This window comes from Dermacentor silvarum, chromosome 1 (assembly GCF_013339745.2).
Source record: "Dermacentor silvarum isolate Dsil-2018 chromosome 1, BIME_Dsil_1.4, whole genome shotgun sequence".
Taxonomy (NCBI): Eukaryota; Metazoa; Arthropoda; class Arachnida; order Ixodida; family Ixodidae; genus Dermacentor; species Dermacentor silvarum.
Window position 1 is genome coordinate 267,025,760 of NC_051154.1, and position 12,438 is coordinate 267,038,197.

General features: G+C 43.8%; 1 protein-coding gene across 1 annotated transcript in view; it reads left to right on the top strand.

Moving 5' to 3' along the window:
- The first annotated feature begins 3,491 nt into the window (after positions 1-3,491).
- LOC119440146 (presequence protease, mitochondrial-like) overlaps positions 3,492-12,438 on the top strand; it is a 147,825-nt gene continuing 138,878 nt past the window's right edge. Inside the window, exons 1-4 of the mRNA XM_037705087.2 lie at positions 3,492-3,671; positions 3,771-3,864; positions 3,930-4,036; positions 10,472-10,623. Coding sequence (XP_037561015.1) covers positions 3,628-3,671; positions 3,771-3,864; positions 3,930-4,036; positions 10,472-10,623 — 397 coding nt within the window. The 5' untranslated portion in view covers positions 3,492-3,627. The remainder of the gene's footprint in view (positions 3,672-3,770; positions 3,865-3,929; positions 4,037-10,471; positions 10,624-12,438) is intronic.

A 12,438-nucleotide genomic window follows, 5' to 3' on the forward strand; every position in this document is an offset into this window, starting at 1 on the left:
TCCTTTTGTGAAATTTATTCTCAACATATGGCACCTGTATTGGCATGTCTTGCACTTTGCAGTGCAACCATCCTTCTGTGCTTGCGTTCATCGAACGTTGCGGAAAAAAAAAAGTGTGCATGTGCTACTGATAATATGACTTGAAAATAAAATGTTTCGTCTCTTCCAACACTTGTCATGTTTATTTAAAATGTCTGCATAAACACACAGTGGCATCGTGTGCTTGCTGCTCTGGCGGTACAGCTTACACGAAGCTAGTCGATGCATGCAAGCAACGCGTTTAAGAAAAATCGAAATATAGCCTCCGGGACGAGCACTCGCACGGAAGCGATCTTGGAGGCCGTGTAATGTTTCTAATTACCAGAAGATAGCCTTCGAGATTGGCTTTTCTGCAGTCCCAATCTCTGAGTCTGCGTAGATTCCACACACCCGCTAGGTGCGCTGCGAACCAAAATCGGCTAAAGTCCCTAAAAAAAACTAAAGTAGCGCCATTCGTGTCGCCCATGCAGGCTCCTCCTCTCCCGCGTGCCTTGCAGATTGTAAATGGAGCCAGTTGAGGGGTGGCACGGCTGTTGGCCGAAAAGATGGGCTTGTTCAAATCTTTCCGCTAAACGGACTAGAGCGCTGCGGTCTAAAGCGATTCATTGGAAGAGTGTTCGAGAGATAAATACGGCAAGTATCATGCTTTGTAGACCAGTGAAATAATAAAAACGCTTGCACTGCAAAAAACATCACCTCAAGCAAGCAATACTTGATGCGAGAGCCGACCGTTTGCTTGCGGACGCGCTCGGCGCTGACGCTCTCGATGGCAGCGCCACTATTGCCGTGTAAACTCGGCGGCACTAAGAATCTGCAAGCATGACGCACTAGCTTTTCTGAAGGTAGTGAAGGCGCCATTTTGTCTGTCCACTGCGTTGTTTATTCCGCGAGCGCGCAATCGGGAGCGAAGATACAGGCGGTTACTTCTGTGAGGTGGTGGATAAGTACAAATTATCTGGAGTGTGGATAAACAATGGGGCTGAGTACCTAACGGAACACTGCAAAAATATCGTGACGGCTAAAGGTAGCAGAAATGTGCAGCTGTGATGAAAAATAGGGCACTGTGGAATTACAATAGGTACGAAGTGGTGAGAGGGATTTGGAAAGGGGTGATGGTCCCTAGGTTGACTTTCGGCAATGCGGTCCTGTGCATGAGATCAGAGGTTCGAGCAAGGTTGGAAGTTAAGCAGCGAGGGGTAGGTAGACTGGCTCTGGGAGCACACGGAAATACACCAAATCAGGGGGTACAGGGTGACACGGGATGGACGTCATTCGAGGGCAGGGAAGCCAGCAGCAAGATAGAATTTGAGGAGCGATTGAGAGAAATGGCAGAAAAGCGGTGGGCAAGGAGAGTTTTCAGTTATTTGTACATGAGGAATGTTGGTACAAAATGGAGGAAGCTGACCAGAAAACTGTCAATCAAATATTTGGACTGCAGGAGGGGTGCAAACCAGGAAACAGCGGTTAAGAAAAAGGTTAAGGAAACAGAGAGGGGTCTGTGGAAAACGGGGATGCAGACGAAATCAGCACTGGCAACATACCGAACTTTCAAGCAAGAAATTGCAAAAGAAAATATCTACGATAATTCTAGGGGAAGCTCTTTGTTGTTTGAAGCCAGGACGCGTATTCCTATTTCAGCCCCCGTACAGCGCTCGACCGCTGGCGCCACGCTGCGCCGCTCGCGCGTACCGCGTTTCTAGGTGGTTGCTTTCGCCGAGGGCGTTCGAACGCAATCATATGGTTCGCATGTTTGCTCAGTTAGCAAGTGTGGCTGTATGGCTGAGTGGTTACGGCGCTCGCTTCGGGATAATGCGTACGCGGGTTCGATTTCCGCCTTGGCTCAAATTTTTTTTTTTTTTTGTTCTATCACGCTTTTCCTTTTGTTTTCCTGTCTGTTTGCCAGCGCGGTCGTTTGAACCCCGGCGCCGACGCGAAGCGGCGGTCGTTGGGGTGTTGCGGAGCGCAGCGTAGCAACACCCCAAATAAAAAAATACTGCTCCAGTCAGGTAGACTGCTCCCTCCCTCCCTGATAGGGAGATTATATTTGGATCATCAAAACAGTGATGCGTTTATTTAGGAATGCCACCGATCCCCTAACAGCAGGCTAGTCAGCCCCAACCCAGCGTGTTCTCCGTATACGCCTCCTCCGTTCCAACGGCGGCGGCTAGAAACATGGTACGCGCGAGCGGCGCAGCGCGGCGCCAGCGGTCGAGCGCTGTACGGGGGCTGAAATAGAAATACGCAGCCAGGACGGGAGTATTGCGGACTAAGATGTACCGAGTCAAGTACCCAGGTGCATGTGGAGAGTAAGAGCTAGGAAACGGCTGAACACCTCATACTTTTCTGTAAAGGGCTTAACCCTACAGTGCAAGGCAACGGGGCTGATTTTTTCAAAGCATTGGGGTTTAGGGACAGTGAAGGCAAAATAGACTTTAAGCGGGTAGAAATAACCAAACAGAGGTTATCTGATTGGTGGATAAAATCAAGGCAGGGGTGAAATTTCACCCACCACAAAGTACAAAATAGGTTGATAGTCATGACTAGGTGGCGTATGCCACCGCCCGGTTTAAAGGGTTCAGCCTCATCCATCCATCCAGCCGCAGGGGCCTATGGAAGTGCCCTCTCTTATCCTTGTATGTTACTCTATGGTGTAGCAATAGCTATACTATTCGCCAGCTATGCCAAGGTCTACATGCGAGTTCAATCGCTTGAGGACAGCACGAAGCCTCTCTACTTTGCAAGTGATAACGAATGTTAGGCGACGATGCTATATTAGGTGGCCGGAGTTCAAGTCATCTCGTTTGACCTGCAACGTAGTACAACTTAGCGATGTATTTCTTTACGTATTAATTCATTGAGTTATCGCAAAAGAACAGCGCAAATTAAGTTTTGATGTATGCAAATGCATGAAACACATGCCTTTTAACAGAAACTTCCATGGCGTCTTGTTCCACTGCGAAATTTCTCTTACGTTTCTTCAATTTGTTTTTCTGCAAGCGCCTGAAACAACGACAGTTCTTGGGCACTCAAAAACGGTGGTGCCTTAACCAATTGGCATATGCATATAATAACACGATTTTGCTCGCATTACCGTTTTCGTACAACTTAACGCGATTTTTTTTAGTTTTATCACCTTGAAGAGATACCACGCGTTAAATTTGAAACAACGCTTCGAACATAAAAACATTTTATGCACCAATGTTGACAGTCGCGAGACAACGGCTCGCAGCACTCTCAGGGGCCATGCAAGATTGTTGTAAATGCAAACATGGAATTCTTCGGGGAAGGCTAAGCCCATCAAGAAACTTTATTAGTCGTTTATTATTTCTTTCCCCGAGTATCATTATCATTACGGCGCTGTTGCCGTCATGCAATCCGTAGTCTTTCTTCCTCCGAGATGCACAATTTGGATTAGTCTGGATTAGGTGGGCAGTTGTGCCTCTATCCAATAATTCAGCCAGACCAAGCCTCCGCACATTCGCACATGGTTTCTTCGTTGATGGGTGAGCGCGCGACTCGTTAAAGCATATCGTCTCAGCGGCAACTCCTCGAGTAATAGTGGAATAAGTATTCACGTAAGATTCAGAAATGTTCAAACGCCTGTGTCCAAGTTTTAAAAGGCTACAGGCGCGGTAAGGGGCCTCGAATTTTGTTTTCATATACTAGTTCAATGGGACATCCTTGCCCAGGTTAAGCTCGCGTGCTCGCAACGCTTGTTTTAACTGTTGCAGGACAAATGCTCACCGATGGAGTCACACAGCAGCGGTCAAAAAAGCCCTGCAGTATAAGGCGGGGGACACGATCGGCGGGTACACGGTGCGCCAGGTGCGTGCGGAAGAGTTCGTTGCATTGCGGGCCAGTGCAAATGGCTTTTTCGCTTATTTATTCAGGTTGAAGCAGTCAAAGAACTGCACCTCGCTGCTGTTCGGCTTTTGCATGAAAAAACAGGCGCGGACTTTCTCCACATCGCCCGTGAAGATCGCAACAACCACTTTAGGTGAGTCCGAGCTCAAAGACGGATTCTCTGCTGGAAGGCTCACAGATAGTTGATTTCCACAAATGACCGCAGCCGTACGTATTCAGCGTGAATGCGAGATCGGAACTTGCTTTAACATAAGGATAAAAGTATCGTCCCTTGCTTTTTGTGATACACTTATTTTTTATTTATAGATACTTTTTATGTAGCAGAGTGTGATAGAAGAGCACCTCTAGCGGCTGCTGCCAAAATCCCAATTGAGGGTCAGGCTGACATGGCTCGACGGATCCTATTGCATGCGTTTTGTTTGTCACAGTGATTATGTGACTAGGTTCTTGCGTTGTCATACTTCCCATGTGTGCGTATGCATCCCAACTGTGCCGGGTTGCACATGCTTACGACAAGCTGCTATGTGTACGCAGGAAACTACTGAAACAGTTTGGTAAATAATAAGAGGCGCCCTGCTGATAAGTCGCCGTGATAAGCTGACACGTACTTTCCTTAAATCCTAAAAAAAAAAAAAAAAAAAAAAAAACTTTATTGAGTTCTTCCCTACTATTTGGTAATTGTCAAGATGTGTACATAGGTGGTAATTTGATGGCGGGTATTGCCTGATAGTTCAATTTTGATGTTGCAATATGGTAGCTTCGCTTTTGAAGAGAAAGAAAGTTCAATATATGCTGTGCATAGACAGCGGGACACTGCGAAAGGCGAGACTCTACATTACCAAATCGTATGTAATGTCTTACTTTCATTTTTACTGTGTTGCAGCGCACTGAACATCTCAACATGCAACGTGCTTCCATAAGTGTACTACCGTAAGAATTACTTTTAATTTAACTACAGAATAAGTTATGTTTACCAACTTGACTGAAGGGCTGAACAGTTTTATTTGGAGTAGTGTGTGTGTTTGTGTATATGGGTGTGTGCATGTATATATGCATTTTGTAAAAAAAAAATGGCCAGATGTTGGAGTGTAGGTGCTGCATGTTGTGTGACCCTGCTGTCCTATTGTTGCTGCATTCAGCCCCTCTCCTTGCTCTTTGGCCAACATGTAACTGGAATGCATTTGGCTCATGGCAGTACAGCAGGTGTAAATTGCCCCGATTATGAGCATGTACATTGACTGCTGGAATGAAACAGATGATTTGCCCTGGTTATTGCCAACAGGAGTTGTGATCAGGGTTCAGACATCCAGTAAGCATCAGTACATGCCAGTGAACAGGATTTAACAGCCTGCCCTCTCTGCTTATTGGTGTTACATGATCATGTTCTAGAAGCAGAGGTGGAGCACAAAACTCACATGCCATGTAGGAAGTGAATATGATGTTTGCATGCACAGATGTAGACACAGAACTTTTGATGTGCTCTGTGGGCTGTAAATTTTACATCTGGGATCTTTTGATGTGGCATATACTGTGTGTTTAATCAAAATCATGAATTAGTGATCAAATGGCAATTTGGCTGACCAAGCTTTGTAGCAGTGATGGACCTCATAATTTGCACGATATGCTGACACAATGGACGTTTTTTCAATTCAGCTATGCGCATGCGCATAACCTCGCCCCAGCTGCATTCCACGCCGCGCCGCCATTATCGCAGGGCAGGCGTGCGAAGTAAGCGCGTGAACCCTTGCATGATGCACGGCAATTTCCTGAGCTTGAGGGGCTGAACAATAATTTTTCTCGTGTTCTGGGTGAGAATATTGTTTAAAGGAAACTTAGCAGTTCGTGGGAAAGACTGCAAGCACTTTTGTCTATGAAACGACTCCGTGAATTAACGCTCGAGCGATAGGCGCAGCGTTTGTGACGAATCTCATGCCGGGCACTTGCTGTGCTGTCGATTGCGCAAACCGGCATGGAATGGCGAACGTATTGTACTGGAGTGGAGCGCACGGTCAAATTAAAGAAAATAACCCATGTTATCAGTGAGTTATCTTGCGATTCTTGCTGAGTGAGGCAAAAATGAAGCCTGCGTTCTGGTAACAGCATGACACTAGCACTGTGATTATTGCACTTCTCCCTTACGACTAACTCAGAAGTCACGGTGATGTTTTAATACGGCGATGTATGTATACCGCACGGATATTACCATTGGCTTAAGAATGTGTTACCACATGCAAGCGGAAATAGCTGTACGGTTCCGTGGGGCCAAACGAAAAGAATCTCGCCGTACAGCCGATCAGAATGCATTGTGCGAGGTCAAAGCGACACACTCACGGTGCCGCATTATACAAAACTCGTGAGTCTTGCTTTTTGCAGGCAAATGAAGCTTTACGCGCGTGACAAAACATGTTGCATCCACTTACCTTCTGCTTACCCCCCCGTACTGTGTTGAGTCTACTTAGTCCCCAGTGCTGTGCCATATACAATACATATCACAAGATAAAACACTTGTCCTGCAGTACACTCTCAGTACGTGTGCAGAAGTTTTGCACGTTGTTTGTTCATGGTGAGCTGCTTGCATGCCCACTCTTGAGGGCAAGCACGTACGTGCATGCGCCTGTTGACCGCCTCCTTCAAGTCGAGCCACTCCCAACGACGGTCAAGTTTATCCTGAAGAAAGTTCTGCTGTGGTGCGTTTGACGCTCACACATGCCTTCGCCAGTTGAATCAAAGTACTGACCAAGCTGCTCAAGAATAAAGGCCGGCGCATCTCTCAAATCTTGGTTACAAACGGCCTGCACTTCACATTAGCATGTTGCCGTCGCGTCGATAAATGTAAAATGTGTTATTGCTACACGTGAGCAAATACATGTGCACTAGAGCAGGACGGTGAGAAGCTACTTCAACAACACAAGCGACAAAAGGAAAAAAAAAATGCAGGGATGGCCATCGCGAGAGACTGCTTGGTCAAACGCTATCATGCACTACGTAGAGGCGAAAAGCGGCGGGAGCGTGTGTGTCTTGCCCATCAAATTTAGTTGAAGTGGCGACCACCAGAGGGGTCGCTTACTGGAAAAAAGTCCATTGTTAACAAAATTTTACAAATTTAGCCTCAGAAAGTCCAAGCACCATTCCTGATCAAGGAAAATTACAACTTGGTCACCTTTATTCCTGGTGAAGTAAGGAGAGCAGATTCATACAAAGAAATCAAATGAAATGATATTCGAGTCATAAAGATACTATATAAATTAATTAGTAATTGGTTTGCTGTACTCTCCACAAATTAGGGGGGGGGGGACGGGTAATATCACTGCAGCTTATTAAAAATGCTACGGCAGACTTTTTGATTAGCTTTGTCGAGCTTTAATCTGAATTTTGATCAATCAAACTCAGTGCAGCACAAATTATATGTTGGGCTTTGCGGGGTTAACTTTTAAATTAATTAATTTATGGGGCACATTGTAATTTCAGAACTGAAGTCAGCCAGCTCTTGAAGCATAACTTTTTGCTAAAATCTTTGTGCATGGCACCAGTTTTGAGAAATATGCATTCATAATGTGCCATAAAATGCATTGCTGTTCCAATCAGTTTTTTCATTCGCAATTTTTTCTCAGTGTTCAAACATATTTGGAACAGCAATGTACCTTGCTGAAAATTTTGAGTACTTATTTCTCAAGGCTGGTACAAGACGTAGAGATTTAGTAACACCAGAGATTGGGCTAGTTGGTGCTACATGATTAAACATGTAACAGCGCGACTTTGGATAAACCGAATGGCAGACCAGGACAAGCGCTGTTAAATACCTCTTCGTCTGGCCTATGTAGAAGCTCCCACAATGCTTGTCCTTGTCTCCTCTTCTGTTTGGGTCCTCGTTTAAAGTTGCGCTGTTACATATTTAATCACACATTGATCCTAGCAAAATGTTATGCTTTGAGTGCTGGCTGACTGCACTTCTGTAATTACAACATGTTCCATAAAGCCATTAGTCTAAGTTTAATTTCTGAAATTTTTCTAATAATTGTATTGGTTGTAATTGTGAAATTCTTAATTCCGTAACTTTTATTAAGCTTCTATGAAATGGGAAGGTGGCATTTTGTGCAGTTCTTTTATTGTGTCTGACATTGCTGCCTGTTCAGCTAAGAAGTTAGGTGGTTTTTCTGTCTCACCATTATTGTTTGATGAAAAGAACCGGTGGAAACATTGGTGCTTGATGAAGTAAGGTAGCCACTAGAAGAAATCCAATGCACTGAAGCCAAGAAGAATGTAAGGGAATGGATCTTTTCCATGTTGGAAGAGCACCTCTAGCGGCTGCTGCCAAAATCCCAACTGAGGGCCAGGCTGACATGGCTCGACGGATCCGATTGCATGTGTTTTGTTTGTCACAGTGATTATGCAACTAGGTTCGTGCGATGTCATACTTCCCATGTGTGCGTATGCACTCTTGTGACTTGCTTCTTGGAAACGTGTGCAAGCGTGCACTAGTTGAGCTTTGTTAAGAAGATGACCGGTGCATAAACTTGTGCACCCAACTCAGTGAAACCATCATGGAATTCCATTTTTCTTCCTTGATCCGCCAACAGCTCAGTCGTTGGATATTTAGAAGAAAAGTATGTTGGGTTGTATTAAATTTACAGTCCACCAGCACTCTCCCGGATGCGAGACATCTGTCGTATAAGAAATGTATTCATGTGCCTTCGCGAATCCCAGTGAGATTGCAGGGCACTCGTGCCTAAAGATGCATACACCATAAACATGCTGAATGTGGCAATAAACCTGATGGACGTCGTCTTTCATAGATGCATGTAAAAGTTCAACATACTTAGGTTTCTTTTTTTTTTTTCATTCTAAAAGGAGGTACAATGCCATCATGGATCGCCTTACGTTTGAGCATTGATGATGCACAGCCATGGGGTGGCAGCTGAATGCGATGGCTCTCCTGCAGACGATAATATAAATGCCATTCAAGCATCTTTATCGCACCTACATGTATGTTGACCCGCTGTCATTGCTTAGTGGCTATGGTGTTGGGCTGTTAAGCACGAGGTCGCAGGATCAAATCCCAGCCACGGCAGCCGCATTTCCACGAGGGCAAAATGTGAAAACACTCGTGTACTTAAATTTAGGTGCACATTAAAGAACCCTAGGTGGTCCAAATTATTCCGGAGTCCCCCATTACAGCGTGCCTCATAATCAGATCGTCGTTTTGGCACTGAAGACCCCATAATTTTTTTTTACATGTATGTTAGACGGCACCTTTGTTACTTAACAATCTGTAGCTTTGGCGGTCGCCAAGCTGGGCAGAATAAGCTCAAATTTGTAGAGAGCTTCGCAACGGTTCGGCCAGCAAAAGTTTGTAATGGTGCTACATCGTATTCGAAAACACAGTTTTACTGCGATCATCGGTCATCTTGGGAATAGGCTGAATGTGTTCGTCCTTCGCATACAGCATAAAAACACCGGTGGTGTGGGGAATCGAACCAGCGTATTGGCATCTTTAAATCAAGCACCTGAAACAATTCTTCACGTCTGCTTTCATTTGGGACCAAAGTTTAGACTCCAACTGTTATAACATATAAAATAGGCTGAACATGCGAGTCCCTGGCTGAGTAGAAAGATGCACAGTAAGCAAGGAAAGGGGTGCTGTGCAAATAGTGGGAGCTTAGTGATGTGTGGATGTCCTGCTAGCTACGTTGGCATGGTTCACTGTCATTTGGCATGCCCTGCTGTTCCTGTGTATCGTCTACTGCACAAACGCACCGCCATTCGTTACATTCCTGGTGTGACTGAATCGCTTGCCCACTTGTTGCACACGTACAAAGCGCACATGTTCCTTCCAAAAAAGCTTAGGAATGTGCTGGTAAATGTGAAAGATAAAATCAACAAAAAAGACTTTCCTGGTGTCGTTTACAAGGTGCCATGTGTAGAGTGCGAGCAGGTGTATATTGGCGAAAACTGAAATTTTAGACCAGTGCAAGAACATGCAAACAATGTCAGAACGAATAACGCTGCCTCAAGTGCCATTGCTGAGCACGTGGTATCTTTCGGTCATGAAATAGACTGGGGCTAGGCATGTGTTATTGCGACTGAAAAAAAGACATTCACCACGCTTGCCTCTTGAATCTATGCTCATTCAAACTTTTGCGCAGACTGAACCACAGTGACGGCAGCCTTCGACACATGTACTCACGATGCTTGCATCACCTATTCAAGCCTACATAACCTTCTGCTCATTCGCATCGGCTCTCATTGTGAACAAGGCTCCCATGTGGGAGCCGAAATGTCTTCTAAAATTTTTTTGTCTTAGTCGGTGTTTTCTTTTTTCGTTTTTCCACGATGCGTGGTGTGGAAACCAGCCAGACATGGTGCAAAGGTGCACCTGGAAAAGTTCCATTGTGTTTTTATTCGAATGGAAAATGATCATAAGTTTTGTTCCTGCAATATGCTATGAATGTATGTTTTTATTGTTTTAATGGGTACACTGGCAGTGTATCGAAGCTTCCTTGCAAATAAATTTGACCTTAGTGTCAAGGGAGCCTGCAGCATGAAATCCACAAAAAAAATCTGCTTCCAGTGTGGCATTTGCAACGTTACCAACAAACAGCACCGGTGTGCCTCACATCCTTGAGCACCTGACATTGTGTGGCTCACAGAAGTACCCCTGCCGTGACCCCTTCATGAAGATGCACAACCGATCGTTGGCTACATTCATGAATGCCATGACAGGCAAGTTCACACTTTTACTGTATTTTGGGAATCTGTCTTTGGGTCTGTTCTTTAAGGGCAAATAAACGATTCCCTCTTGGAGCTCTTAAACAATGAAAAAAAGAACAGAAAGAGTTGCACGCAGGATTGTCAGTGCATCATATCTTTAATTGCATGACTTTGTTGCCTTGTGACTTATCGACAAAAAAAAAGTTATATTAGCTGTCTCTTTCACATATAGGGTGCTCATCTTATGCCTTTTCTTAACACCTTTGCTCTTGGCATTTGCCTGCCTGGATGCAGTTGATCAGACTGTCAATTCTATATTTTTCATTTTGGCTGTATGCTCCTGAAAATTGGGGGCGTTGGCAAACGTAAGATAAACACCTTTAGCCCCTTTGCTCTGGTAGTGTTCATTATTGCATTGGCTCTTGTATCTCCACGGTGTAGGTGTAATGATATACAGTACCTGTATTTGTGTTTGTCACTGTAAAGGTTTGCTGTCTGAACAGTCGGTTAACCCTCTAACCCCCAATCCCGAGCTGTACTCGTCATGGGAGGTTGCACCAATATCGCCAATGACGAGTCATACTCGTCAATCCAGTGTAGCTGCTCCCATTGCCAAAGATGAGTTACGGTCGGCATTGAGGGAAGGCTGCCCTCAAGGAGCAGCTTATCCTTTTTTTTAATTTTTGTGGTAATTCTAACCAATAAGCTATATATTTTCAGAATTAGAATGCCACAAATAATTACAACTACATAAAAAAATTGGGAAATATGGTTCGTATTTCTGGAAATAATTTGGGGGTTGAAGGGTTAATAAATTGATTATGTAAGCCTTGAGACGGGTGTAGTGAATTATATCATAGTTTTTAGCAGCTGTCTGATGAGCCAGGAAAAAAAAAATGAAAAACAGTCTTGAAAATGAAAGTTCCCAAGCATCTCTATTCTCGTGTCAGGCAGTTGCTGTCTTTTAAGAGGAAGCTTTAGCTTGGGAGTTCCTATGTGAAATACATGGAAATGAAAAAAATAGTCTTTGACGAGGTTTGTTGGCCTTTAAAAGAAAAATGTGATCATCTAGTGACTGTGCATTGCAGATTTTTTTCCTTTAGGCCATCATTTTTTTTTAATTGTTGAAAGTTGCAAAATTGGAAAAAATAAAGCTCAAGTACCAAGTTTGTAACTATATCACAATTCTGTAAACTGCATCTATTAAGACATCTAAAGAAGACACAAGTGATGCATTATACACCACTCTGAAATGTGGTACTAATTTGGGAGTAAGACTTTTGCAATCTTAAGCATTGTAACAATTTCACGTAAGGTGTAAATTCAGATACCAAGTTTGTCTGCTTTGGATGCTCTACAGATACAATTTACAGAATTATGAAATTTATTCTTAGTGCACAGTTACGGATTCGTTAAGCTCATTCTTCAATTTTTCTGAAACCTACTAATTTTTGGGAATTTTTGTAAAAATGTCCAATATCTAAATTAAGATTATGCTGTCTAGAATCACTACAAGTTTACTTTCTATCTTAAATGCAGCACATTTCATTCAAACCAATCTAGTGGTTGTCTCATAAAAACGTTTTCTGCATTTTACATGTATTTGAATTGGGAAATTAGAGTTGGCCTCGAGGTAAAGCTTCCTCTTAAGCATGTAATGTTAAAATTCACTAATATTGCACTTACTGCCCTCCCCCCATTTTTATTTGTGCAGTCAAATTTTCCTGCTGATGCTTCTATAAACCGTAGAAAATGCATAAACAGTAGAATTAAAAAGGCTGTTGTAATAAAAGATACTGTAGCTTTTCTGTGGCCAATATATATAGA